At 41.0% G+C, this 26,692-nt stretch overlaps 1 protein-coding gene across 1 annotated transcript in view; it reads left to right on the top strand.

Moving 5' to 3' along the window:
- LOC122776959 (probable phospholipid-transporting ATPase IIA) overlaps positions 1 to 19,516 on the top strand; it is a 29,731-nt gene extending 10,215 nt beyond the window's left edge. The window contains exons 9-29 of the mRNA XM_044037800.1: positions 156 to 236; positions 1,694 to 1,769; positions 2,213 to 2,289; positions 2,552 to 2,712; positions 2,801 to 2,943; positions 3,745 to 3,857; positions 4,402 to 4,611; positions 6,932 to 7,093; positions 7,548 to 7,640; positions 7,756 to 7,839; positions 8,715 to 8,885; positions 9,530 to 9,628; positions 10,951 to 11,040; positions 11,318 to 11,462; positions 12,247 to 12,311; positions 13,032 to 13,187; positions 14,132 to 14,196; positions 14,412 to 14,520; positions 14,620 to 14,677; positions 15,931 to 16,134; positions 17,830 to 19,516. Of these exons, the coding sequence (XP_043893735.1) occupies positions 156 to 236; positions 1,694 to 1,769; positions 2,213 to 2,289; positions 2,552 to 2,712; positions 2,801 to 2,943; positions 3,745 to 3,857; positions 4,402 to 4,611; positions 6,932 to 7,093; positions 7,548 to 7,640; positions 7,756 to 7,839; positions 8,715 to 8,885; positions 9,530 to 9,628; positions 10,951 to 11,040; positions 11,318 to 11,462; positions 12,247 to 12,311; positions 13,032 to 13,187; positions 14,132 to 14,196; positions 14,412 to 14,520; positions 14,620 to 14,677; positions 15,931 to 16,134; positions 17,830 to 17,966 (2,499 nt within the window). The 3' untranslated portion in view covers positions 17,967 to 19,516. The remainder of the gene's footprint in view (positions 1 to 155; positions 237 to 1,693; positions 1,770 to 2,212; positions 2,290 to 2,551; positions 2,713 to 2,800; positions 2,944 to 3,744; positions 3,858 to 4,401; positions 4,612 to 6,931; positions 7,094 to 7,547; positions 7,641 to 7,755; positions 7,840 to 8,714; positions 8,886 to 9,529; positions 9,629 to 10,950; positions 11,041 to 11,317; positions 11,463 to 12,246; positions 12,312 to 13,031; positions 13,188 to 14,131; positions 14,197 to 14,411; positions 14,521 to 14,619; positions 14,678 to 15,930; positions 16,135 to 17,829) is intronic.
- The last annotated feature ends 7,176 nt before the right edge of the window (positions 19,517 to 26,692 follow it).

The raw sequence follows: 26,692 nt of genomic DNA, 5'->3' as shown, positions 1-26,692 counted from the left end.
ATAGCTCTAAATGCAAATCCAGGTCATTTCATCTGACTAGTTAAATATTTTTTAATGTTACATAAAAGGCATTGCTTGTTCTTGTTTTCTCAATTGTTTCTAATTATTCAAGTGGCTTTTTCCTGTGTCATGTGTCATATTTTCTTGTCTTACAGGACCTCCTCCAAATCAGATCATATGTGTATGCAGAAGAGCCAAACATTGACATCCATAACTTCATTGGAACTTTTACCAGGGTGAGTGTTTACATTCCTGTTCACAAAAACCGCATGTTCCATGAACACGCCCTCCTGATATGTTATTCTGGTATTCTGGTGACGATATTTGTTCCTGTGTCACTTCCAAAATTCACAAAAGCAACGTTGCTTGGACAAAATAATGTTTAGTAATGTAACCCAAAGTTGGATCATACAACATGCACAAACACAGACCTTTATTAGATAGGACAGATTAGAGCATGAAAGGGTGAGAGAGCAGAGACAAAGCAAAGGGTCGCAAGCTGGAAGCTAACCTGCAGTCGATGAAACAGATGAAGATGAAATGGTTTGTTGAAGTATTAGTTCATTCACTGTGAGAAGAGGGGTTGGCCGTCCTTCCTATCGCTTTGATCATTCATCTCTAATCAAGTTTTATAGTAGAGGAATAATGCATCAATGTAGGAACAGAAAACAATCTCGAGCAGCCCTTGGCCAAGAGGAAAGGAATTGGGCTTGTAACTGTAGTGTTGCCAGTTAAAATCCCGGGGCAAAGCACCCACTCCCATAGTGCAGGAAAGTTCCGAGGTTAGATTCACTATCACAAAACTAATTCTTCATTCCTCCAATTATAAAATGTTCCACTCCCTCTTCCTTCTAATATACCAGATGACAAAGCCAAGTATTAAGACAGTGATTTAAACACAATGAATAAATAAACTAATCTTGAATATCACTGTTCATTAAAACAAACTTGTGTGTGTGTGTGTGTGTGTGTGTGTGTGTGTGTGTGTGTGTGTGTGTGTGTGAGACCAATGAGCCCAATCCTGAAACATGTACACAGTGCGCTCTCGTGTGGACAGTCCAGCCATGTGCAGCACAGCATGTCCACTCTGACCCATGTGCAGTCTCTATATCTCATTCTGCACACATTATTTCTCTAAATGTTTTTATACCTTGTGATGTGATATTTTGGCACAAAGTTAAATTGCTTTAAGATGAGACACTGAGCAAATTCATTTTTCTTAACATAATGAACAGAAGAGAAACTTCTAATCAAACAGCAACATTCTGTTGAGTGTCTGGTTAATGTAACCTGTATAAATAAGACGGTTAAGATTTATAAAAACACTAGAAACAGATTGTCTCTTTTGTTGTTTGTCTGAGACTCCATTTACCCACTAAAACACATTCAAGTCAATGTTATTTATATAGCTCAACATCACAAACACAATTTGCCACAAACGGCTTTACAGTCTGTACAGCAAGCGACAAAACTCCACAGCTCCGCACGTGACCCACGAGAAAGAACAAGCCATTGATGAGGATAATATTAACATTTATCAGAGATTAGTATAGCTATATAATCTATAGTAATATTTATAGTTGTAGTATTTGATCTGTGGTGTTGAAGCTCTGGAACCATATCAAAATCAATGAACAGATTGTGTACCTTTCTCATTTCGTATGTATTTGCATGTTGTGTTACACTGTTACAGGAGGATGCAGACCCCCCTGTCAATGAGAGTCTCAGCATTGAGAACACCCTGTGGGCCAGCACTGTTGTCGCCTCTGGTAAATATCTGGCTATAAAGCAGCTCGCACTCAGGAAGTAACCAAAGCCATCATTTTGCTCTCAGCTTGTGGAAACATTGCTTTCATCACAACTGTTGATCTCATGAGTTGTCAAAGCAAAATACATACACAGAGGGGAATCTCATAAGGCATTTAGTCTATTTACTCATTTATAAATGGCTCAAGGGCAGCTTACCATAATGGTAAAGAAAGTAAGTTTTCTGTTTTCTCAACAGGATACAAATTTTAACCCCTCAGTTACCTATTAAGCAGCTGGAAATCTATATTCCAAATGACAATCTTAATTTATACATGTCCATACCTGTTAATTTTATAAATTTGGGGGACATGGTCATGGCGTATTATGTTTTATATAATGATGCCTCTTCATTTTATTAGCCTGAGGCATTTTTTTTTTCTTTTCTCATTTTCCCTCCCATTAGGCACAGTGGTGGGGGTTGTGATTTACACAGGAAAGGAGCTGCGCAGTGTCATGAACACCTCCAACCCAAGGCACAAGGTACAGTTGTGTGAAATGGAGCCTGAAAAGAAAACAACATTAAGTCATTTATTCTGCACACAGATGCATTTGGTTGACGTATTTTTACATTTACATCAAATGTGTCCTCCTGTAATTTATTTTATCTTGTATGAATGTGTATGTGGCCAGTAGCCTGTAGAAACCTAATTTTTTAAGTGTTCTGTATCTGCATTATTTACTTTTATATTACACATACACACACATTTGTCTGATGCATCATGTTTCTCTGTTGCATCTATAGGTGGGTTTGATTGACCTGGAAGTGAACTGTTTGACTAAGATTCTATTTGGGGCCCTGGTGGTGGTGTCACTGGTCATGGTGGCTCTCCAGCACTTCGCCGGCCGCTGGTACCTCCAGATCTTTCGCTTCCTGCTGCTCTTCTCTCACATCGTGCCCATCAGGTGTGATTTAGGTTTCAAAGTCATCCACAGTGTTTTAAGAGACGAAAAATGCACTGATTAACTTTTTTATTGTTATTATTTGATGCAGTTTGAGAGTCAATCTGGACATGGGAAAGATGGTTTTCAGCTGGATGATCAAGAAAGACTCCAAGATCCCTGGGACGGTAGTGAGGGCAAGCACCATACCTGAACAGCTTGGACGCATCTCCTACCTGCTGACCGACAAAACAGGTTAGACTGCAGGAAACGGCCATGAAAAACAGCAGAGCTTTTAGATAGATTTGGCTCTGTGGCCAAAAGAACTAAAGCCAGTGTTTAAAGCACTTAAATGAGAGTGTGTAGAGGTGAAGATTTACCAAGGAAGTATCCATTTCCTGGGGGGTTTTGCTCTGAGGTGGGCTGTATTTTTTTTTTTTTACTTTCAGAGACCTACTTTTGGACATTTAAATCATAAAACAAGCCTCAAGTCTCTCATTCTTACACACATTAACTTCCATCAGTGCACTTCATCTGCCACAAGGTGTTGTACATCATTTTTACAGCCCAAGTTCCCATTAAAATGATCAGCCGTTTTCCCCCAACCTAAGCATGGTAAGGCCAGAGGGGGATCTGCAGGTCAGGTTAATGTATGTGTGAGGCCCCTGAGCTTTTGGAAATGCTTTTAGAGTGAGTGTAAGGATACAGAGGTTGTGTGTGGCATCAAAGGAAAGGCCTCTGGATTTCTGAACATTTATTCCAGTAAAAATATGTAACATGCAAACTCTTGTCTTAAGTAGCTGATTACCGTTTGTAAATCCCATCTCGTTTGATCAGTGTAGAGGTCAACTTGTTATTGCTTTTTGTCAAGTAGTCACATATTGTGTCACTAACATGAATCCCTGTCTATTTAAAGTACTTCTGTAGATATTGACATTAGAAGTGTTAGTTCCATATTGTGTGCTGTCAGCCTATAATTGTTCTATAACTGTTTCAGTTCTACATATTTTGCAGAACTATTATTATGTGAATGTATTTCATGTAACCTTTTAACAGGGACTCTTACCCAAAATGAAATGGTGTTCCGGCGGCTCCATCTTGGAACTGTGGCATATGGAATGGACTCAATGGATGAAGTACAGAGCCATGTGTTCAGCGCCTACACACAGGTAAAAGATTGAAAAGATTGAAATTGTGAAAATGTGGGAGAGGCTAGACATGCACATTGTTTTGAGAAACATATCAGTTTGTGATTATTATGTGCTTGAATGCTTCCTGACCTCAGATGACACTCTTTGTCCCCCTTGACACCAGAGGTTAGTGAAGCAGGAAACAGGATTAGCCCACAAGCGAAGCACTGACCGGACTTCTTTAATGATGCTGCCATTAACCCCTGGAACGCACAGCTTTCTAAAAATAGCAGGGCCATAATGCAAAAGAATTTTTTTTCCCCATGTTTTCTTTACACATCTGGTTATGTTTAAAGGCCACTGTCACAGCAGTGATTGAAACTGGGTTGATTAAGAAACTGGTTTCTCAGACTTGTCTACACATCTCCTTTTTCCACTTAGCCTTTTGAATGTGTGTCTTTGTTTATTGTTCAAGTGTTTAGACACTCATTCAGCTTCTTTTTGACAGTTCCGCTCAATATAATAGCTGCCTTCTCTTATAAAAACATTGACCACTATTAAAAATGGCGTCATTTGTCTTCAGCCCACCCATGACCTTCCAGCCTCCAGGGCTCCGGCAGCAACTAAGGTCCGCAAGACCATCAGCAGTAGAGTTCATGAGGCTGTAAAGGCCATCGCCCTGGTGCACAATGTAACACCAGTGTATGAGTCCAATGGGGTGACGGACCAGGCTGAGGCTGAGCAGCATTATGAAGACACATGCAGAGTCTACCAGGCATCCAGCCCAGATGAGGTATGAGGTTTTCATTGTTGACATTCATGTTAATTTCATCCAATGATGTTTCAAATCCTACAGAGCATAAAATCTGGGCTTGATTTCAAACAAAATATTTCTTATTTACGGAGAGGTTGACAGCAAAAGGCTGTTTTATCGTATCGTATTAATCTGCCAAGTTAATTTCAAGGAAATTAAATTTTCTTTTGTGGCGAAACATGTCCCAAATTGTTCTTAAAGACATGTCACCTTTAACATTCTTTTATATTCTGTTTCATCTCCATTAAACAGTTGCTTTTTTGGAGAACTTACAAAAATATATTAAATTGTCGAGAAGATGTTCCCAATTGTCTGTTACTGAAAGTGACATTAATGCTGTGAGTCTAATTTCAAGAAACTCGGAATGGAGAGTTTAACACATGCTTCATGAATGAGCGGAATAATAAAAATAATAATACTGGGGCTGGACAATAAAACCTCTTTTGTTTTTTGGTCTGCGAGGAACTTTAGGCTCGGACATTTCCGACATTTATTATACAAACAGTGACACTGTATCCATCACATGGTATACATAAATAAAAAGACACCTTGAAGTTGAAATAATACAAGCCGACATGTTGGGAAATGTACACTTAATCTACTTAATCATTTTCTCAAGGCCAAACAGGGGAGGCCTGACAGGAAAGCTTGCTTCCGATCTAAAGATGGAGAGCTGTACATTTTTTATCAACTGAAGCTATTATCTGGAGTGTATATGCTCTTTCTATTTTAAAGTGGAACATTCACAAAAGGCATTCTATATTTATGTCCTTGATCAGTGTAAATTCTTTAAACATCAGGAAGCGGGCTGTGGAATTCAACTTGATCAGTTTCCTGCGGCGTAAATGCGGATTTCCTTAATGTGCACTCCATCCCATTGCACTTATCCCCTTTTTGAATTGCCTCTTTGATGTATACTTTAATAAAGCCCTCCATATCTGTTGTGTGATTAAAGAACTTTGTTTTGGTTTGTTGGTAAAAAAAAAACAATGAAAAACAATTTGAGTTGCTCAGTCATAAATCATGCACTGCAGATTGTGTCTCATACAGTCTTAGTATACTGAGATGTAGTTTGCTTTCTCCAGCTGTCAGGAAGTCCTAATATAGATCTGGTATTCACTGTGAGGAGTAAGGACACAATGTGAGTTTTTACTATGTTGGTTAACGTTAACATTTTTCCTTGTTGCTTTAAAGGCATTCAGATTCAAATAAAAATAGGATACCACGCATTAAACATTTTTTTTTATATGTAACCATAATCGGTGGATTGGTGACTGAAATTGGTGGCGGATCACGCGTGTGTGATTCAGTGCGGAAAGCTGATACCTTGTGCATTTTAAAACCTACTGGGCGATGTGGTGGTTCTGAGTCAAGACAACTGACTATATCCTTATTGAAGTCAGTTAGAATCGACAGGCGCCACATATGCTCCTGTTACAAGGTGGTGATGCCGTGGCCGACACCAGATCCCCAAATGCCTCTTCAGTGAATATTTCTAGACTGTGACTAAGCACAGTCCTCATATTTCCCAACCTGGATGACAAACATTACGGTAGTCCGAGTGCGTCTGACGTTCAAGTCTTCCCGGTTGTGCATTGTCATACTTCATGAACACATATTTCCAAAATAAGTAATTTTGGAACTGCAAAGTCTGTGGTTTCTAAGATTGAGCTAGAACAGGGCAATCTTTGTTGTTTTTTCTCATCTGTGTCCATTTGGCCTCTGGTATCTCTACTATTAGCTCTGTCAGAAGATGGATGATGAATTGGGTATGGGATCTGGCTTCAGGTCTGGAAGTTATTGGGCAATGTCATCTCCCCTCTTTTTCTTCCCACGTACACACACACACACACACACTTAACCATTGCATTTATGGATGTTGTCCATTTGTGACATCCTTCAGAAAGAATCAAGCAGGAGCGATATTTTCACTTCAGAAATGGACATCTCCTTAGTTTATCAATCAATAGCCTTGAGTGCTGAAAATGCTTGAGCTATTGATTAGGGCTTAAATGGTTACTGTGCTCTCTGACAAGTGAGTGCTCTGCTGTTTTCTCTGTTATGCAAGTAATGGAGCATCATATTGACATTATGGCTTCACAATAGTAATAATAAAATGTGGTGGTCAATTTTCTCCTTTATTGTATCTTTCTAGGTGTTGATGATATTGTTTTGTTTATTAAAAACACAGAATACTAGCGACTTGATCAATATGACAGCCTGCGTGTAGTTTTTTGTATTTTCTCTGTCTGTATTTAAACTGCCATCCACTGCAGTCTCTACATTGTGATGTTGATAGGTGTCACTGGTGCAATGGACGGAGAGTGTTGGGCTGACACTGGTGGGAAGAGACCAGTCCTCCATGCAGCTGCGGACCCCTACTGGCCAAATCCTGAACTTCACCATACTTCAGATTTTCCCCTTCACCTACGAGAGCAAGAGGATGGGCATCATTGTTCGAGTGAGTGCAAAAATGATCACTTTAAGTTCCTTTATTCAGTATTGTATTCAAATGGCTTTCAATTAGTCATTTTTGAGCCATGTGTCTGTTGCTAGGAGGCTATTTTTATAAGCCTGTCTTTCACATGAAAAACAAATGTTTATTTTATTGCACATTATCTCAGGAAAACTTTACCTTACAACGACCTCTGACTAAGTCGGATGACTAACTTTATTTTTTTGGCTGGGCTATAACTCAGGAAGCCTGGGATTTTGAAAGCCGACTTCCTCAAAATAATATTTTCAAGCCCCGTGTGAATACCAAAATAAGCTATCCATTTCTAGGCAACACAAAATCCTGATAAAGTGCATGTTCACAGCAGCTCATATTGTGTAAATGAGTATTTCATGTTGGACATGTTTTCTATATCGTGTTCCTTTCACACACAGAATAAAGGCACATGTTTGTTTTCTAGGATGAATCAAATGGAGAGATCACTTTCTATATGAAAGGAGCTGATGTGGTGATGGCAGGCATCGTCCAGTATAATGACTGGCTGGAGGAGGAGGTACAGTTTTCACAAATCATTTTGCGATGACAGTGCTTTTATGGCTGTCATTAATAACTCACAGACTACTAGACAATGTAACTCGCTGACTCCACATGATCCTTCTGTTTTCAAGTGTGGAAACATGGCGAGGGAAGGTCTGAGGGTCCTCGTAGTGTCCAAGAAATCCCTGACTGAGGAGCAGTATCAAGATTTTGAGGTAAGCGCTCTCTCATGGGTCAAACCCACAACGATGTAAGGCTCACATGAAGGACTGTGTCTCACATTTGCTTCAAAGTAGAAGATGCTCTTGCTTAAGTTTGGATGGCAATGTTAAACATTCACACGCTTTAGCTCTTAAAGTTATTACAGCTTGTAAACCGTTGAAATCTCAATAATGTGTTGCACATGTGCTAAACTCAAAATTATAATGCAATATGTTTCGGAGTGATTTTATGTCGACACGTGAAGTATTTCTAAATGTCAAAGTGTGTTCTTTGGGTAACTGGACTAACCCCTGACCCCCACCTCTTGTCCTCACACCCATACACACAAACACACACCAGTCCGACTCATTGTTGAAGCAAGGCAGGGCAGTCTCCCCTGCTGTCTTCATTCCCAGGCCCATTACTGAAGTGTGTAATTGTCTGAGCAGAGCGGGTGGGCAGCAGTGAGTCATCAACTGAGTCACACACAAAGTTTGTGTTCCCGTATGAGTCACACTGCGATTATTTTTGCTTTATCTCACTTACTAATTGCACTGTAGCTGGACAACAGTCAACTAAACTAACTAAGATCACTAAGTGAACTTCATATCATCATATATGGACCTTCATGCACATGTCGAATATCATGTGTTCAAACTGAATATCTCTCTGTAAGTAGCACGTTTCTATGAATGTGTGCAAACTGTGTCAGGCTTCTTAGTTGCTGTTTTTCCACATGTCCTCCCTGTGTTGCCATGTCTCTTCTCCAGCTCTTGTCATGTCAATATTGTCTTATTATCTTGCAATGACTATACCTTATTTTTGCTAATCTCATCTCCCCCCCCCCACACACACTCAAAATATTCCCATCTGGTCCTTGCTCCCCCAGGCACGGTATGTCCAGGCCAAGCTTAGTGTCCATGACCGCTCTCTGAAGGTGGCCACTGTCATTGAAAGTCTGGAGATGGAAATGGAGCTGCTGTGTCTGACAGGGGTGGAGGACCAACTTCAGACTGATGTCAGGCCCACCCTGGAGATCCTGCGCAACGCAGGCATTAAGGTCTGCATTGCAATGACAAATGGCCTTGGAGCTCATAGCAGCCATCAATTAAAACAACCAAACTAGAAACTAGACAACAACCTGTCTTTTGTCAACACAAAAAGCCTATTTGAGTACCTAATTATTGTATAAAAACAAATGCTAAAGTGATTTTTTTTTTACTTTAAGCATGAATGTTTTGGCTGTGCAAGTCATTTTCAAATGTGCAGGAAATGTATTTTTTTTAATGCTGTGATTCAGTTCCTCTGTACTAAATCAGAGTGGGGGTAAAGATCTGTATTCCCATGACATTACAGTTCCTCTTGATTTTTTTTAATGTTTTGTGGCAGCTGGCACCTTTAATGTTGCATTACTGCTTTTATTTTTTTTGTGTAATATGAAGTTGATCATTTTAGAAAATCAGTTATCAGATTACTTTGTCCATAAACATCTCTTACAACATCAAAGTCAACTTGAAAATAAAAAAATGTTTGATCAGTTTAGAAATCAAAATCTTTGAATCTTCTGAAAATTAGCCTTTGTAAATCAATTTTACTGACAGATTGCTGAAACATGCTAAATGAGTTTTTGTTTATTGAAACATCAGAGTGGAATATAATCTAGCATCAGTGCATGTTATAACTCAAACATTCTCCTCTGTGTAGGTTTGGATGCTGACAGGAGACAAGCTTGAAACAGCCACGTGCACTGCAAAGAACGCTCATCTGATCACCCGCAACCAGGACATCCATATCTTCAGACCCGTAAGTGCTTAACAAGGACCCGTCCTACTTTTATTTGCATTTGAAGTCATTTCTGTACCACAGGGTTCAGTTCAGTTTCCCGAATCTTTTGACCCACGGGGCATCGATTCTCTGTTCGACCAAAGCCCATTTGCTCGTGGTCATACAACTCCCCGCAACTACGCATACAGCCCAGGCCAGCATCCACAGAAGAATAAATCACCTCCCACCAGTGAAAGCATCCAAGCCACTGTCAAAGAGAACAAACAGGCCTTCGCTCGGCCAGAGAGAAGAAACCAGCTGAACCACTCCCCGAGGGAACACGCAGAGGGCTCACTTCCTAATTTGTTTTTCAGGTTTCAGGCTCTGTCATCGCTTTGATAGTCCGCTTCTGCCTTCCTCTCTGGTGCCGTGCCAGAGGAGAGGGAGCTCCTGCCATATAGGAAGGTTACAACTTGCGCACAACTGTGGTTACTGGAAGAGAATAACAATGGTTGGCACGGCTTGAAAACCTCTGTCCCAGTGGACGAGGGAGTGCTGACTGGGCCTGCAACACATACATCTGGATTAGTTTCCTGGTGGCCACCAATGGCCTGATCTGGATTGACGTATGAATAGTCAGCGACTGAAGGATATTCATACCAGAGCATAACTCTTGTTGACAGATTAACACCACGAGTTGACAGTGTGACATTTTTGAAGAATTGTGAAGTTTATATTTGAATGTTATACAGTTAGTTTTCCACTTCCACATTTTCCCATTCCAAGTAAGATATCAGTTTAATGTATTTGTTATGTTGTCATAATTTTGTGTATACAAATATCGCTCAATGACTAATTTAACACCAATACTATATCACTGAGGCTCGATTAGGACCCCACCAAGGTTAAATAACTGGGTCTTGCATGACACATTATTACATCAGATTATAATTCAGTTTTCTGCCTTGTTGCGCTCAAGTTTTAATTGTAGTCAGTCCATTATTGCAGCACAAGAAAAATATGATATTAATTAATATACAAGTTATTTCCCTTAAGCAATTACACTATATTTTGGCCTATAAAATGTCAGAAAAAGCTCCTTGATGTCATGTTTAAGACACTGGAACCTCACCACGGAAGAGAAAAGAAAAGTCTATAATTAAAGCAGTTTACTATCAATTAGCTGGATGTTTGGCAGATATTTAGTTGCTCTAACGTTTGCCTTCACAGCTGCTGAGATGAAACCATTCTTCTGTTTGATAACCATCAGGATGCTGACAGAAAGTCACCCGCGACAAACTGACTTGCTGAAGGTTTTTTGGATACGTGTGCATTAACAAATGTGGTTTGTGTGACCATAGGTGACAACGCGAGGGGAAGCTCACCTGGAGCTCAACGCCTTCAGGAGAAAACACGACTGCGCCCTGGTGATATCAGGAGACTCGCTTGAGGTAAACTCTCATGTGCATTTGTGTCTCACCCTCCTCCTCCTCCTCCCACTGACTTATCTCTCCTGAGTGAAGTCAGACATGTTGCCTGTGTGATGCTTGATAATCGCTGTCAGTGAAATACCTCTGGAAGTGGTATCTGTGGTTAGAGTCATTTTCTGAACAACAGCAGGGGTTAAACTGTAAGTCAAGTTGAGGTACAGTGGACCCGCAGCTGAGATCAGTTAAATGTGGTGTCCTTATTTACTCACGCATGTTGTTTGAATGGTTTCACTTGCAGGTTTGTCTGAAATACTACGAGTATGAGTTTATGGAGCTCGCGTGTCAGTGTCCTGCTGTGGTTTGCTGCCGCTGTACCCCCACTCAGAAGGCTCAGATAGTGCGGCTTCTACAGGAGCGCACAGGCAAACTCACCTGTGCTGTAGGTAAGTAAAAAAAACAACAAAAAAACAACTGTCAAACAGCTTTTTTTTCCTCACAGGGAATCAGTCTCTATAAACTGTGGGTTTTTAACAATTTCTCTCCTTTCTCTGCATCCACTTCAAAATACAGTTGATCTGTTTCAGCCAAACCAACATCAAATAATCAGCAGCAATTACAGTACAGGTGTCATGTTTGTTCATAAAGACCAACTTATGTGGTTTAAGGCAGTATGAAGACACATTTGTGTGCACTGATATTGTATTGTGTGTGTGCATGAGAGTGTTGGAATAGAGACACATGGGGTTGAGTGAAGAAATACTCAGGAAGGCTCAGGAATAAGTCTGCTATGGAGATTTTATTAATATGAAAAAAGATATAATTTTTAGATGTTATGAGATGAGCAGTTGTTCATATTGCATTTGCACTTCAGTGTGGCCCAGGACACATGAGCATTAGCCACGCAGTCAGTCCACTTGTGCTCGGATCCATCAGGAATGATTTTGTCTGGGCCAGTGATGCCCACAATAGTGTACCTAAAAATAAACATATTTTATTTCATGGGTTTTCTTCAATTTCAGCTGCATCACTCATTGCTGTATCTCAGCCTTTAGCTGTCAAATTCCACACCGACATTTTTTGTCTCTTTTTGCTGCAGCTCTAAATCTCTTAATCGGGGCCAAATTAAGGGAGTGCCTCATAAAATACTCACACACAAAACAAACACTAACACGATGAATTGGGGAGTCACTGAACACTGACACTTCCATGGCTCTTGTTTTCTCTTAGGGGATGGAGGAAACGATGTCAGCATGATCCAGGAAGCCGACTGTGGCGTGGGAGTGGAGGGAAAAGTAAGACTCTCTCCATCTCATCGCCTCACATTGACATGCCGCTCTCACAGATTTTCGCATTGTGTTTCCTGTGAAGATCTCTCTCACGTTCAGAGACATGTAGAGTGACATGCACACAGATGATTCCTCTTTGTGACAATCAGTTGTCTGAGTAAAGGAAGTAAAGATGACAGGAAGCTTTGTGCCTAAGTAAAAAGTAAGAGTTTCTTATCAACTCGTGTCTCTGTGTACATTTCCTGTAAAGATGGCCACATAAAGTTTGGTCAGGTATGAACCTCATACAGTACATGTGTCTGCAGTCACATATCAAATAAGTTTAGACACAGTGAGGCATTGGCATCTATTTGTTTTTTTTGCCAAGACTTGGTTGAGAAACTCGATGCCAGTTGCACATCTGTTTCGTAATCATGAAGCTGGAAGCAGCTGTGTGGTTTGAGCCTTTACCAGTTTGGAAAAAGTGAGCTGTTCCTTGGATTGGTCAAATGTCTCAGATAAGGCCTCATACATTTCACGCTCAGCTTTGCAACTACTGGACAGTTTCCTGTTGTCTTCTAAAAATGACTTCCCTACACATTACTATTAATGTGTCTTTAGTCTCATTTCTCATTTTCCATATAGCTGTCTGTCTGTCTGTCTACAATTAATTAAAACAACCACCCAAAGACCTAATTCTCAGGTGATTACTTGTTCTGACTGTCCACTGTGCTGTATGTTTGACAGGAGGGAAAGCAGGCCTCTCTGGCCGCTGACTTCTCCGTGACTCAGTTCAAAAATCTAGGCCGTCTCCTCATGGTCCACGGTCGGAACAGCTACAAAAGGTCCGCAGCTCTCAGCCAGTTTGTCATCCACCGGAGCTTGTGCATCAGCACCATGCAGGTAGAGTACATTCACAGTTATCAACTCAATCGTTGCCTCATGCATTTTATGTTCGCTTTTGGACTTAGAGTGCACAGAGCACCGAAATAAAAATGGCTGCGTTAAACAATAAGGTTATCCGAGTCCAAGTGCCTGTGTTTTAACTAGCAAGCAAACTAGCATTCAACACTGAAACTAATTTTGTTTCAGGTTAAGAAGGAAGAAAGTCAGTTTGACTGTTTTGCTTTCCATGAGCTAAATTTAGAGTGAAATACTTTACAGCGTCTAAAAAAGCACATTTTGTTTGTATGTTTATCCACAAGAACTTTAAATGTGAGGAGTAAATGATTTTGGTGAGGCATGGTGAAGTTCCATGGGTGGTCATGGAAGGGTGGGGTGCATGATGACTCAGAGGAGTGGGCTCGTGGTGCCCTTCAGAATACCCCCCCCCACCCACCCCCACCCCACAAACACACGCAAATCGACATGCGCACACACACAACATTATCCCCAGTCCAAGTCAACCCTCAGCCCCCTCGCTGGAGGACGGCCCATGACTCACTGCACCGTGGACTTTGGGGTTTTAGGGACGCCCCTTTCCGCTGGTCTCAGATTAACACCGACCACAGCTGTGACCTGCCTGGATTGTAGGATGACTAGCTGACAACTCAATACTGGCATCGTTCTTATGCTGAGGAGGCAATTGGTCAATGAAGTTTTCTCCAGCAGCAGCTTGCAATAAAACGTGGATCCCTGCAGTGTTGCATTTGATGTGGGGATATAGTTAATTGTTTATTCACAATGTGGTTAACTTTTTAGTTTGTGCTGACATCATTTCTTACCCTCTCTCTGACTTAAACTGGCCTTTTTGTTTCTGTAGCATTTGAAAAATGATGCCCCTGAATCAAAATATGAATGTGAAAATATTAATTTATTTTCTTTCTTCTTTTTTTTTTACTTTCTAGGCCGTCTTCTCCTCTGTTTTCTACTTTGCTTCAGTCCCACTCTACCAGGGATTTCTGATTATTGGGTAAGACGCAGACTCCGAGTGGCAGTGACTTATCACAAGAGCATTCGCCTTGTTTCTGTGGCATTTCCTCTGCGTTAAGTCACTGTTGAAATTTGAGAAGGGGAAAATATGAAAGGATCGACTACATGACTGATGCATCTGTAATGAATCGAGCACTACAATGTGTGGAACTGGATGTCCCGCTCACTGAGGACACTTGGTTTGATCTGTTTCAGCTACTCCACGATCTACACCATGTTCCCCGTCTTCTCCCTGGTCTTGGACAAGGATGTTAAGTCAGAGGTTGCTATGCTATACCCAGAGTTATACAAAGATCTCCTAAAGGTGTGGAATGAGTCTTCTCCTCTTACATGTCACAGTAACACCAAAAATACACAAACATGGTGAATATTGTATTTTTGTTCCATTGTTTTCTTTCAACAGGGTCGACCACTGTCCTTCAAAACCTTTCTAATATGGGTGCTAATAAGTATCTATCAAGGTAAGAAAGCGTTTATAGAAACTGCTGTTTGCCAACCGTGCACATACGTAAATTGACTCGATTTGGACAGACAAATCATTCCTTTGACAAAGACAACATCACACCCACCGTATCTTGCTCTTGTTTGTGACACTTTGATCTTAAAACTGTGTCTTCATGTATTTATTTAATATTATTTTATATTTTTTGAACCTCTGAGGACTCTATTTGTCAAAAACAAAAGGTATATTATTGATTTATACTTTTAGTCTTTGTTTTTGTTCTGTTTTTGGTAATTCTGCTGGATTGATCTTCATTGAAGAGCTTCAATTTTCTTTTAGTTTTGGGGTCAGTTGGGGTTAAGAAAGTAGTGGAAAAACAGTGATATTTAAACCTTTAACCTTCTAAGTAGAAAAAAAGTACATTTCCACCACTGATTTTTTTGAGGGGAAGTGTTTGCAGGGGCACATGAAGCAAGAGGGTTCCTAAATAAGGAGACACTGCTCAGTGGGCCATGAAAAGTTTCCACAGTTGTCCATAAACATTTGCCATGATATACAGCATTGTGCAAAAGTCTTAGATGTCCACTCGATGTGTTGTTTTAGCAATGCAATAATGACTCGACAGTGTAATTATTGCTCACTCACTTTATTAAAATAACACTTTTTTCAGGAAAAAGTGTCAAGTGTCAAGTGTGAGCTTCCCCTTACACTTGAAACAAAAGCACAATCCTGGCTGTCTCTTAAAACTGGAGTGGAAACCTAATTAATGTAACTTGTAAAAGAAACTGCGCTTGTCCTACTATTTCATGTCGTAAAATATCTGCTGTGAAAAAGGTCTATTACACCAGGTTTGTTCAAGACATGCTTGAGCATTTACGTACACATGTGTGAGATAAACTCTTTGACAGTTAAGACCAATTTCAGCCTCATTTTTCCAATCCAAATGCCAATAATCACCAATCATAATCATTTGACAGACAACAAAAAAACAGCAAAGCTGGTGCAGACTTTTGCACAGAACTGTGTGCAACAAAGGTCACAAAGAGGTTTCAAGTACAATGAACAGTGAATATGTTTTTGTTTAAAGTGAGAAGTTCTACCCAAAACATTTAATCCAAACATCAACGTTCCATTTCGTAACTGACAAACTGTGTCTTATAAAATAATAGTTCTGTACTGAAGTATGAATTTCATCTCTTAATGTTGTTGTCCATTCATGCTGCTGCTGGCCTCCGTGTCAGGTTGTCACCTCGTGTTTTTTGTTGTCCACAGGGAGCATCATCATGTACGGGGCACTGCTGCTCTTTGAGTCAGAGTTCGTCCATGTCGTGGCCATTTCCTTCACCTCTCTAATCCTGACCGAGCTGCTGATGGTGGCCCTGACCATCCAAACGTGGCACTGGCTCATGATAGTTGGCGAGCTCCTGAGCTTGGCCTGTTACATCGCCTCCCTCGTCTTCCTGCACGAGTTCATCGGTGAGTGAACACAATAAACACGTAAAGTGGCGTGCAGACGTGAGAGACGCGAGACGACAAACGCCGTCTGTCCGTGTCACTGCGGCCCGATTGCGCTTTGGATGACCTTGACGAAACACGTCAGCATTCAGAGGTGAGGGAGACCTCCTCATTCACACATGCCCCTGGTGTGCAATAAGCCGTGCTATGCTGGATGTAGTGAAGTCTAAAGGTGAGCAGGCTGACATTATTGTCGTGCTGTGGACGAGGCTTCAAGAGGAAATGCCTACAGCCTTGTTAGTTTCCTGTAGACTGGCGTGGCTCATGTTTATCACAGAAAAGGTGTGTTCCGTAGAAATCCCCACACACACAAATAACAGCAGAGGCTACTCCACTGCAGCCTGCTGTTTTGGCTTTTATTACGTAAGTTGCCTGAAAAGTAAGACCTTTTTAGTTGTGCCATATTAAGACTTGTGACATATACAATACTCTAACCGAGGGCCTCGCCAGACTTTATTTTCAGCTTTATGTGGGGTGTGGAGTTCCATTTTCAGCCTACAATCTCGCCCACCGACTATCATGACTGGCCTGTGGTCAAGCGCGGACACTTTTCTTCTCTCTCTTGAACGTTAGACTGGAATAGATTTAAAGGCTATTCTTCTGCTGCATGTGCAGTTTACTCTCTTCTGACATCTTGAGAGAATTTGTATGAAAGTGCAATAGTTACATTTTTCTGTCTCTGAAGAATTATTCATCTCAGTAAGAACATTGAGTCTCTCCTGTGAACCACAGATGGAACTTGAATGCACTCACAAACAATATGCACCGTAAGCGTTGAAAGAAAATCAGCACCCTAGGCCAAACTAAAGACTGGCCACTGACAGCATGTAGGAGAAAATCATTTCTTGAGTGTACTCGTGTTTAATTATGGCACTTGCTCATGTGAGATATGTCAGTTTAGTTTTAAGATAAAAGAAGAAAGAAAATCTCATATAGGTAGTGGTAAAAAAAAAACCAGTGGTGTATAGTGGCTCCTTCTTCTTTGGCCAATGGTCGGCACTGGCCAAAATATCTGTGTTTTTATTTGTATATTCATGAGAGATTATTTAGGTAAAATCAGTGCTCAAGTTTGATATAATATAGAAGCCAAATTTAAGAAAGAGACAAGATCTCGCTCACCTTTGACCTGTGACATAAACCTCACGTGTGGGTTATGTCGTGTGTCCCAATATTTTATTTATTTATTTATTTATTTAAACAGGTAGTGTGTTTTGCAGAGTGTGTTCAGAGACTCTGCTGTCAGTGTGAATTTAGTGAGCTGTGGATTAAAATTAGGATTAATGATGCTCACCCTGCTCAGGACAATTCACAAACATATACATTTAAGCTCAGACTTGCTGCGGCAGCTTTTGTTTATATTTGACAGTGTTTATGCAGACATGAAGTGAATCGCTCGTCTCTAAAGGGTCTGTAGTTTACCACTTTTATATATTTTGTATGATAAATCAATTAATCGATCGATTCTACAATGTGTTGTTTTCAAACACGATTTAACAAATATTAGCACTGTTTATGAAGTCTGAGCCCTCCTGTTTAAACTGCTGTGGCTATGGGTCTGGGTCAGCTGCCACAGGAAGTTAACAGAATTCATTGATGAGAAACGTGTGTCGCTGTGCTACAATCTCACTGTGATCTTTGACTCTCTGTCCACGTCAGACGTGTACTTCATCACAACCGTGTCGTTCCTGTGGAAGGTGACCGTCATCACGCTGGTGAGCTGTCTGCCTCTGTACATCCTCAAGTACCTGCGGAGACGTTTCTCCCCGCCCAGCTACTCCAAACTGACCACATAAAGAGTGGGAGGAGCCTCGGGCCTCGTTTAAAGGGGGGAACGCGGGAGGTCACCCCCCCCTGTCTTCATCTTGAGAATCAAGCATAGGTTCCTTCCCTCTAATTTGTTCGTCAGGGACGGGTTGTTTACTGAGGGAGACGGGCAGTGTTACTCGCTGCATGTGTCTGATGCAAAGACTAACTAACGGCTGCGAATTATGAGTTTGCAAGGTTTTGTCTTATTTACAGTCGGTGCTTCTGTCTGTACTATAACAATGTGGCCATTGCCTCTATGTAATAGATCAAGATGCCAATAAGGAAAATGATGTCTGTCAAGTTCATTTTGTAATGTCTAAAAACCACTTCAGGGAGAAGCAACCTGAAAAGTCAAATGCCATTTGAGGCTGGAATTTAATTTTCTCTCATTTCCAGTTGTTTTTATTAGTGGGCTCTAAAACTGATGTAGCATTCTCACTCAACCTGATTCACACTCTCCTCAAACAGTCATTTCCAAAGTTTACCGGCTAGACTTTGCATAAAACACACGTCTACGTGTGTGTGTGTGTGTGTGTGTTTGTTTATGCGTCACCCTGATGCTGCAGCCCGACATGGCGGAGGTGGCGTGGCTGTTTATTTTCGAGTGACCTGTGGTGTCTGATGTTAAATCTGTCTTTGTGTCGTCGTACGGGGCCCCGACTTGTTTCGTGTTTTTGGAGAGCGGTCTGACGCAGCCACAAAGGAGTGCTAGTTATTTTCAGCCCAAACCTTCTGGCTGTGTGGATGCGTGTCCGCAGAGGAATGCGCAGTGCCTCATGTGGCCGCTCAGGCCGGCCGGCACAACCACGCTTTCAGCATTGCATGATGACTCACTTTAACAGTGACCTAAAGCCATAAATGAAAATCCCTCTGTGACCAGTGTCCAGCTGTCCCCGCTTTCATGCCATCTAATCTAATCTAATCCAAGGCCTCCTCACTCTTCACTGCGAACTAACCCTCACATTTCAGCTGTGAAACAAAGGGAACCAATGACAACTGTGTGAATATTGTTAATAAGTATTACTTAAACTGCAAATTGTACATTTCTTGTGGATATTCATTTCAATCTTCTGGTGGTGCGATGATCGAGCCACTGTGAATATTTAAGAACTAACATCATCACATGACCCCATTTATTTCAAAGTTGATTTAGAAGAGGAAAGAGAAAAAAAAACATCTTGTCATGATGCAGAACATTCAAAACAGAAGGTGCCATAACTCATCGGTTAAACTAAACCTTTAATCTTCACTGAACTCAGCAGGTTTGCACAGGATTTTTTTTTTAATGACTGAATGTTTTTTTGTTGTAAAAAAAAAAAAAAATACAAAAACAATTTGGTTGCTTGTAAATAACAGTGATACATTTTTAATTTATTCAGCTATTTAATTAATTTAATAGTGCCGGTTGCACTCGGTCAAAAAGTATCAATGTTGTAATGATGATGACCATTAATAAACCCTTTCTTGTCTCCTTTATTTCTTATTTCACATTACTTATCGACTGTCATTTTAAACCAGATTAAAGGTTTCAACGTCCCTTGCTGATGATTTCTTCCTTTTGTGTCACCGTGTTTCAGGAGAAAATGAGCTTTTCTGCCTTGACCATAATTATAGAGCATGTGTCATGTTTGGACATTAATGAAAAAGATCTACTAGGAATTCTTTTTACCCGGTCTGTAATTTGTTAACATGAAGAAAACAAAAATACAACCAAATGACGTGAATAGAGAGGATTTGCCACTTTGATGCCAGGCTGTGAAATGGTGACTGCACACAATAATTGAGCTTTCTATGGCTTTGTGACCTTTTTGTGAATTATAAAAGTGAAGCCAGTTGATTTTCGTGTGACCTCACATGACTTGACGGCGTCAAAGTCACAGTCAAGTTAAAAGTGAAGGATTCCCCGTCATGTGGCCCAGTAGATAACCCAGAACAGTAAGAAATGAATTACATGGTTTCTATTTTCCTTCTCCTAACGGCCTTTTCCCAAACGTGGACTGAGAAAAGAGAGTTTGGACTGAGACCACGTATCCACAGATCATATGTGAAAACCATCATGGTTCCTCTGGATGCCTCTCTTCAGTTTTCTGATGAGGTGCAAGTTACACAGGACATAAAGTACTGTAAGTGCAGGCTGGATGTTTACTGGTGTCTCACCAGAGGAGGGAGTCCCTCGTGCTCTGAGACGCTCGTGTGTTCACTCTCATCTTCTCTTGGTCACATCATACAGTACATGGTCCGGGTATTCATTGACACAGACTGACATGGAGCATAATGAGGAACTTACAACTTACTGGATAATGAATAAACTCCCTTATATTTATTTTTTATCACAAAGTATAACATTTCTGTTTCATCTGAAACTTGGTAGTTAAGTGTTTAACCATCAATGTTTCCAGGCTTTTTCAACATGTAGTCAAGCATAAATATTCCATGTATAAATAAATGTTAAATCCAACATTCCCCTCATATTCCATTGCCTAAATGCGTACATTATACCATGAAAAGAAACCATTTAACTTAATCAGTTCCATGAAAAGTGAAATTCCACTCCAGAATCAACAGAGCTGCCTGCTAACCTTAACATTTGTGGTCTTCCCTCGTGTCTTGCAGCTATGGAGCCCCCGCTGGTCCGCTGCCAAATCCACAATCCAATCAGAGTCAAAGTAAATTTTGAAATTTGCTTTGCATCTTTGGATTTGCCGGCGTTTAGAGGAGAGGTGGCTCACGACTGTTGCATAACATTCCGGCTAACTTGTCACAAGGTCGGTGAATTTTATCTTTGGCTCTCCGAGACAGGAATTTGTTTTCCAGCCTGGAAACATCTTACTTGCTGCTCCCAGTGGAACAGTGCAGGACAAAGACGGTGAGAGAGACTCTGCTGTGTATATGCTCCACCACAAACTGTCACCGGCCCCTGACAGAAGCAGCTCATGCAGACGGTGGCATGGAACCATGTAGGCTCCATATCCAACCTGGAGGCCAAGGAGACCACATCAGCGAGGCCACTGGGCCTTTCTCCAGGTCCCTGAAGAGAACTCCTGCTGCACAGTCTGGGTCTGAGGTCAGCTGGGCGTCTGTGTCGCGTCTGATGGAGAGTGTCACTCTCCCGAGTTTGCTATGTACGATATGTGTCGATGCAGTGAGAGCTCTTTTGAAACGGCAGTGGGCAACTTGGAATGAAACCAAATGAGCTTGGACTGTTTACTACGCCGCGTAAAGTGCTCTGTGTTTTTGGCAATGATGGCCTCAGCACTGAAACATTGCAAAGCATGAACACACACCCTCTTCTGGCTCTATATATAACTCTGAGGGCCTGGAATGCTTTGATTTTCTTAGCACCCGCGACTGTTAAAAAGACAGACTGCAGATGTGTCTCCCTGCCTCTCCCTGTGATCTCTGATGACAACCAAACAAAACCCCCCCCAAATCACTTTAAGACGGCCCGGATTAAATGCTTTTTGTGAACCGGTGCAATGAGGTAGACATTCAGCTGGTTGTTATGAGGGAAATCTTTTTTTCTTTCAGCTGTTTTGACTACTGGATATTGATTTACCCGTTTGTGCTTCGACTAGATACGGAGTAATGTTATGAAATATTGTAGGTTGGAACTGGAAACCTGGGTTAAGACAGAAAATAGCTCTGACATGGGAGGTGATATTGTTTCTTGGCATTTCATGTGGCTGTGCTAAGGAGGGAAAAATCCATGAGCTCGTCCACCACTTTTCCACTGGACTTAAGACACTTGAATTCTTTCTACAAACATCTGAGTATCGATCAGAATCTTATTACATAAGGAGGCGGGTTCCTTGTGCGGCATGGATGTATGTAGTTTCCATGTTGATGGAACATATTAGTTTGGAAAAAGGAGAAAAGGGTTTTCCAGGGATCGAGTTGTGGCAGGACGGAAATTAGATTCCTTATTGCACAATGACATGTCAGCATTGCCCCGAACTGAAGCACTGCCTGTCTGACAGTTATTGTTAATTATGAAACGCGAGCCAAATTCTGAAACATCATAAGGCAGACAAACTGCAGTGTTTTTTCCAGGGTTTTGTTTTGTTTTAAATCTGTGCACTCATGTCTGAAACTGAAGTCACACCCACTGGAAAATGTTTTCATAATTATTCATTATAATAATGGTAAAAAATATATATATATCACAACTGAATGGTATAAGTTCGATATAACTGGTGTCTCCAAACACCTGGCAGTCAGCTGACCTCGCCTATAGACTGGAAGTGGGGGGAAACTGCTGAGACAGTGAATGGAATTAAAGCTTTCTAACTTTCCATCCATGTTCATGTTAATGTTCTTTTTTTTCTTCTTTCTATTAGAAAGCCACTGACCCAGATGTACTGCCAATAAGAGAGAGACGGGACTGTAAGTTATAAACTACAAACTAAAGCCATAGAATCTAATAATACATGAAATAAAGGGTGTGTTTTTAAATAAGGACACTTAACTACTTCACGAAGAAAACTTAACTGAGTTATGATGTTCCTTTGTCTTTATGGGACAGGTGTATCTGTCGCAGTGCATGCTGGGACAGAGTCCCTCTCCACTCACCTGTGTTTAAAGCCATGTGAGAAGAGGAGGGCGTCATTGGGATGAGGGAGATTTAAAAGTAGACGACTGTAGGAGAGGATGAGGCAGCAAACGCATGCTCTTGGTTAGTTTTCTTTATTTTGCTACTTATTAATACTTTTTCCATTGGTTTGAAATGATGCAGACTTTTGTCTGACCAGACCTTAGGTCCAGGGGCCCGACGGCCCATTACTGGTCCAGCTGCATCTGTAGTTATTTTGGTCAGGGGTCACTTTCTTTCCCAATTTATTCAATTTTGTTTTTGATTTTGAGGTTGTGGCATCCTTTACATGTCTCCTTTTGAGCCCTTTTGGTTCCTTAAGGAGGCCGTAACAGCAGATAAGTTTGTTTGTGTTTTTCTTCTGTTTTGTCTTTTTTCAAGTTATTATTAAAGTTTCCAGTAAGAGATCAGTCAGGAGTAAAAAAGAAAAAAAAAAGCTCAATCAGTGTAGATGCAAAGGAGACATGGCACGTAAGAGAGAGCAGATCAAAAACTCATGCTTCTCTTTGCCCCTTGGAAGGATTTCCATGAGATACCAAACAATGAGCCATTTCCATATCAGAGTTCCACTGCTTGGATTTAAAAGCTCAATCACAAAACGTGACACTTGGAAAAGTAAAACGGGGGCAATGCTCTAACCCAGACGACTCAATGAGTTGTTTAACAGCGATGGAAAATACTGCATGAACTTGGAAAAAGTGGGTTTCTCTGAGAGAGAAAAAAAAAAAAACGGAAGTATAAACTGGACCGTCTGGACGGAGGCAGTTTTCCTCTCTTAAGCGTGTGCCACACTCATTCGCTCATTCATAATCTGAGTCGCATAAATGTTTCCTAATAGTGGAGGACGCAGCTGCCGGACGGTTACCCCCAACACGACCGGCTCATTACAGTAACCGTGTTCACCAAACAGTCTAGAGTAGATTAAGCCAGGTCTCAATCCAAAGCAGATCCTCTAATTACCCGCCTCCCCTTTGCCCCCCTCACTCAACGACACACATTTTCCTATGAATGGCCTCGAGTCAGACAGAAGTGATCCACTGCAGACGTCTCAGCACACAAGATAGAGTATGTTTCACGGAGAGGCTCACTGGTGTCACTCAAACAGCTCAGTAGTGTTGGAAGTTGTAGTCGTTTGACTTAAGAGTTTGATTATATCACAATTATTCATCTGAGTCTGTGATGCCACGGTCACAAGTCAGCTAGGAAACGGAGACAACTCACCGATTATCACCAAACAAGACGGAATGTCTCAACACAAGGTTCTCAAACTGTGGTACGTGTACCACCAGTGGTACCCCAAGCTTCCTCTGCTGGTACTTGGAGGAAAATACTGTATTTACCCGGGTATGTGATCGGAGAAAATTAAACAAAATTAATCTTAATCTAATTTCGCTATACCAGTGTCTGAAGTATATGTGAGGAAGAGGAGGAGGATGCATGTTTCCGCCACTGTATTTTAGCGCTAACACGATAATGGTGTTACTTCAAGAGCTCAGTATCAAGTTTGAGAACCACTGTCTTAACACATCAAGTGTTGCTGATCTTATTTGCTGGTTTCTTCACATCTAAACAAATATGAATCCTCTAGATAACCGGATTTATTATTTTATATTTTATACATAAAAGAAAAAAAAGCACAACTCAAGTATTTGGAGGCATCAAATGTTTACTTTGGGTCCTCTGACTTTATTTTACAGTTTCTGTCTCTCACCCATCACCAGCCACTGTATTAGATTCCAGTGTACCTAATAATGTGACTGGTGAATGTGTTTCTTTATGTGTACTACATGTGATAGTAAAACTGAGACTCTAAATGATGGTCTTATTACATATGATTCAAATTGTATCCCTCTCAGTGTTTTCATTCAGCGTCCATTTAGAAATGGAAATGAAACAGGTAACATGCTTTTCCTTCCCTACTTAACAGCCCATAAAGTGAAACCTGGTTTGCCAACACTGGAGAAGCACGGGCACTCCAAAAAAGTAGCAGGACACGGTTCCCCCGTGAAATCCCGAGGGCGACCGCAAGAAATATCATTATATAAGAGTCATTCATGTGATCGAGTCAGAGGACGTCCCAGTGTGGCACTGCCTTTGAACACGTCTCGGTGACCTTGTAAGTGTGGCATGAATTTTAAAAATAACACACGCCATAAACAGCCAGTGAACTTTCATAAAGGCAAGAGAATACAGGACCCCATACAACCTTATATAACTTTTATTGCAGTGGAGAATTTGTCCACGTGACCACTGGGTTCAGTCTTTGTAGCTGTTCGGCTCCAGAAGATGCTGCAAATTTCCATTAGGACATGAAAACGGGGAGGCAGCTTCTTTCCCTCTCTGGAAACAATGGGATTCTCTATATTCCATGTTCAAAACCAGTCCTTGACCTTTTGAATTTACTCTAAATAAACTTTTTACAGCTGTCTGGTCTGTTATACTTTCAAATTAGAAGACAGTCTGGTAAACTGTGTTAAGTTAATTTAATGTAGTCTATCCTCTCATGAAACTCCAGCACTATTTGTTCCTCTCTCTCCCTCTCTCCCTCTCTCCCTCTCCCTCTCTCCCTCTGTGTCCTACAGTAATTTCTTCATCCCCACAATGAAGTTCTTGTGAGCTACTGTCTGAGAGAAGCCGCAGAAATGCCTTGGCGCAGGAGCTGGAGACGTCATGGATTCCTGAGTGTGGGGCTTTGCAGGAAAGCCCTGAGTCTCCGACATGGACCGGCTCCAGGTTTCCATGGCAAAGGCGGACAAACAGGAGGAAACACTGAGGGAATCCCGTTATTTTACAGCATTGGACCATTATAAACACCCAGAGCGGGGAAGGAAGCCGCTCTTGATACTCAAGTAATCCTCACAGAGCTCTCGGAAGAGGGACTTCACGCTCAGAACCGCTGCTGAAGCTGATGCGGCTGCATGTTTGTGAGCAGGGAGCGAGTTTTACGCGCGACTTCTGAGTGAAGTTTTTGTGCCGTCTACAGAGGGTTTTTTTCTTCTTTTTTTAAAAAACTCTCTCATCTTTTTTCAACATTATTAACTGAAGGAGATATGTTCCTTAAAGAAGAATAGTTTTTTTTTTAATCCTTTTATTTAATTTGATTTTTCCATTTTCTTTATTTTTTATTTTTTTCCACCTTTTTTTCTCCAGATGTTTAGAGATACTTGGAGGCTGGCACAGTACCACACCATGAGGTCGATGGATCAAGGTACTGCAGAAGTGTTGTGATTATCTGGTAATCAACCCATTTGATTTTCAATTGATAGAGCAGTGTTAGACTCTCGTTTCTTTTTTAAAATATGTTTGGTGTCATGTGTGTCTTTCAGGTTTTAAGGATTGTTTGGCATCTGCTGAGCACTCACACTTACACTTTTAATCTGAATCTTTTGGATTCATTTGAATGAGGGTATAGTGCATGGTGAACGTCTGCTTACCGAGTAACGTCACGTGACCCCACCTGTCATTTCATTAGATCTGACAAATCACGTTGTCACAGACTATAAAGCAAAACAAATGTGAACATAATTACAAGGTAAAAGACATTTGAAAGGCTGATGTTTGCGCCTCATGTTGCACGTGTCCTTTGTGCTGACAGAGCACTTATACAGCTGTGTGTTTGCCCATGTGGGTGTAAAGATCACCTCCTGTGTATGTGCTGCGTTATTGTGTGTAAATCTGAAACAGTCATTTATAAGAACCCCAGCTTTCCTCACTCTATGTATAACGTTTGTATTTTGTGAGCTCTCATGTAACGTAATGTCATTTTTAGCCCCTGTAACATCAACTTGCCAAGGGACTACAGATGGAAACTTTGCCTCAGACTAGAACCTGGCATATTTTCTTTTTAATGTTTATTCATAATGCGTTGTCCCTTTTCTTTAAACAATCAATTCAATAAATAAAAAAGAAAATAAATGTCGACGTGTCAGCGAAACATGGACATAGAGCGCTAGTGGTGCCGATGCACTTGCCCTTTTGCCCTCAGACCAGTTAAGAACCACATCTGAAAGACATTTTTACTCATTATTTATGTTTATTTTGTGCAAATATTGAGTGAGCATACTAAACAGTGGCATGTGTGCATCCTTAGGGAAATAAATAATGAAATAGGTAAGTAAATACAAG

Source organism: Solea senegalensis, linkage group LG11 (assembly GCF_019176455.1).
Source record: "Solea senegalensis isolate Sse05_10M linkage group LG11, IFAPA_SoseM_1, whole genome shotgun sequence".
In the NCBI taxonomy this organism is placed as follows: domain Eukaryota; kingdom Metazoa; phylum Chordata; class Actinopteri; order Pleuronectiformes; family Soleidae; genus Solea; species Solea senegalensis.
Note: the sequence above shows the minus strand (reverse complement) of the source record. Positions and strands in the feature narration are given on the sequence as shown.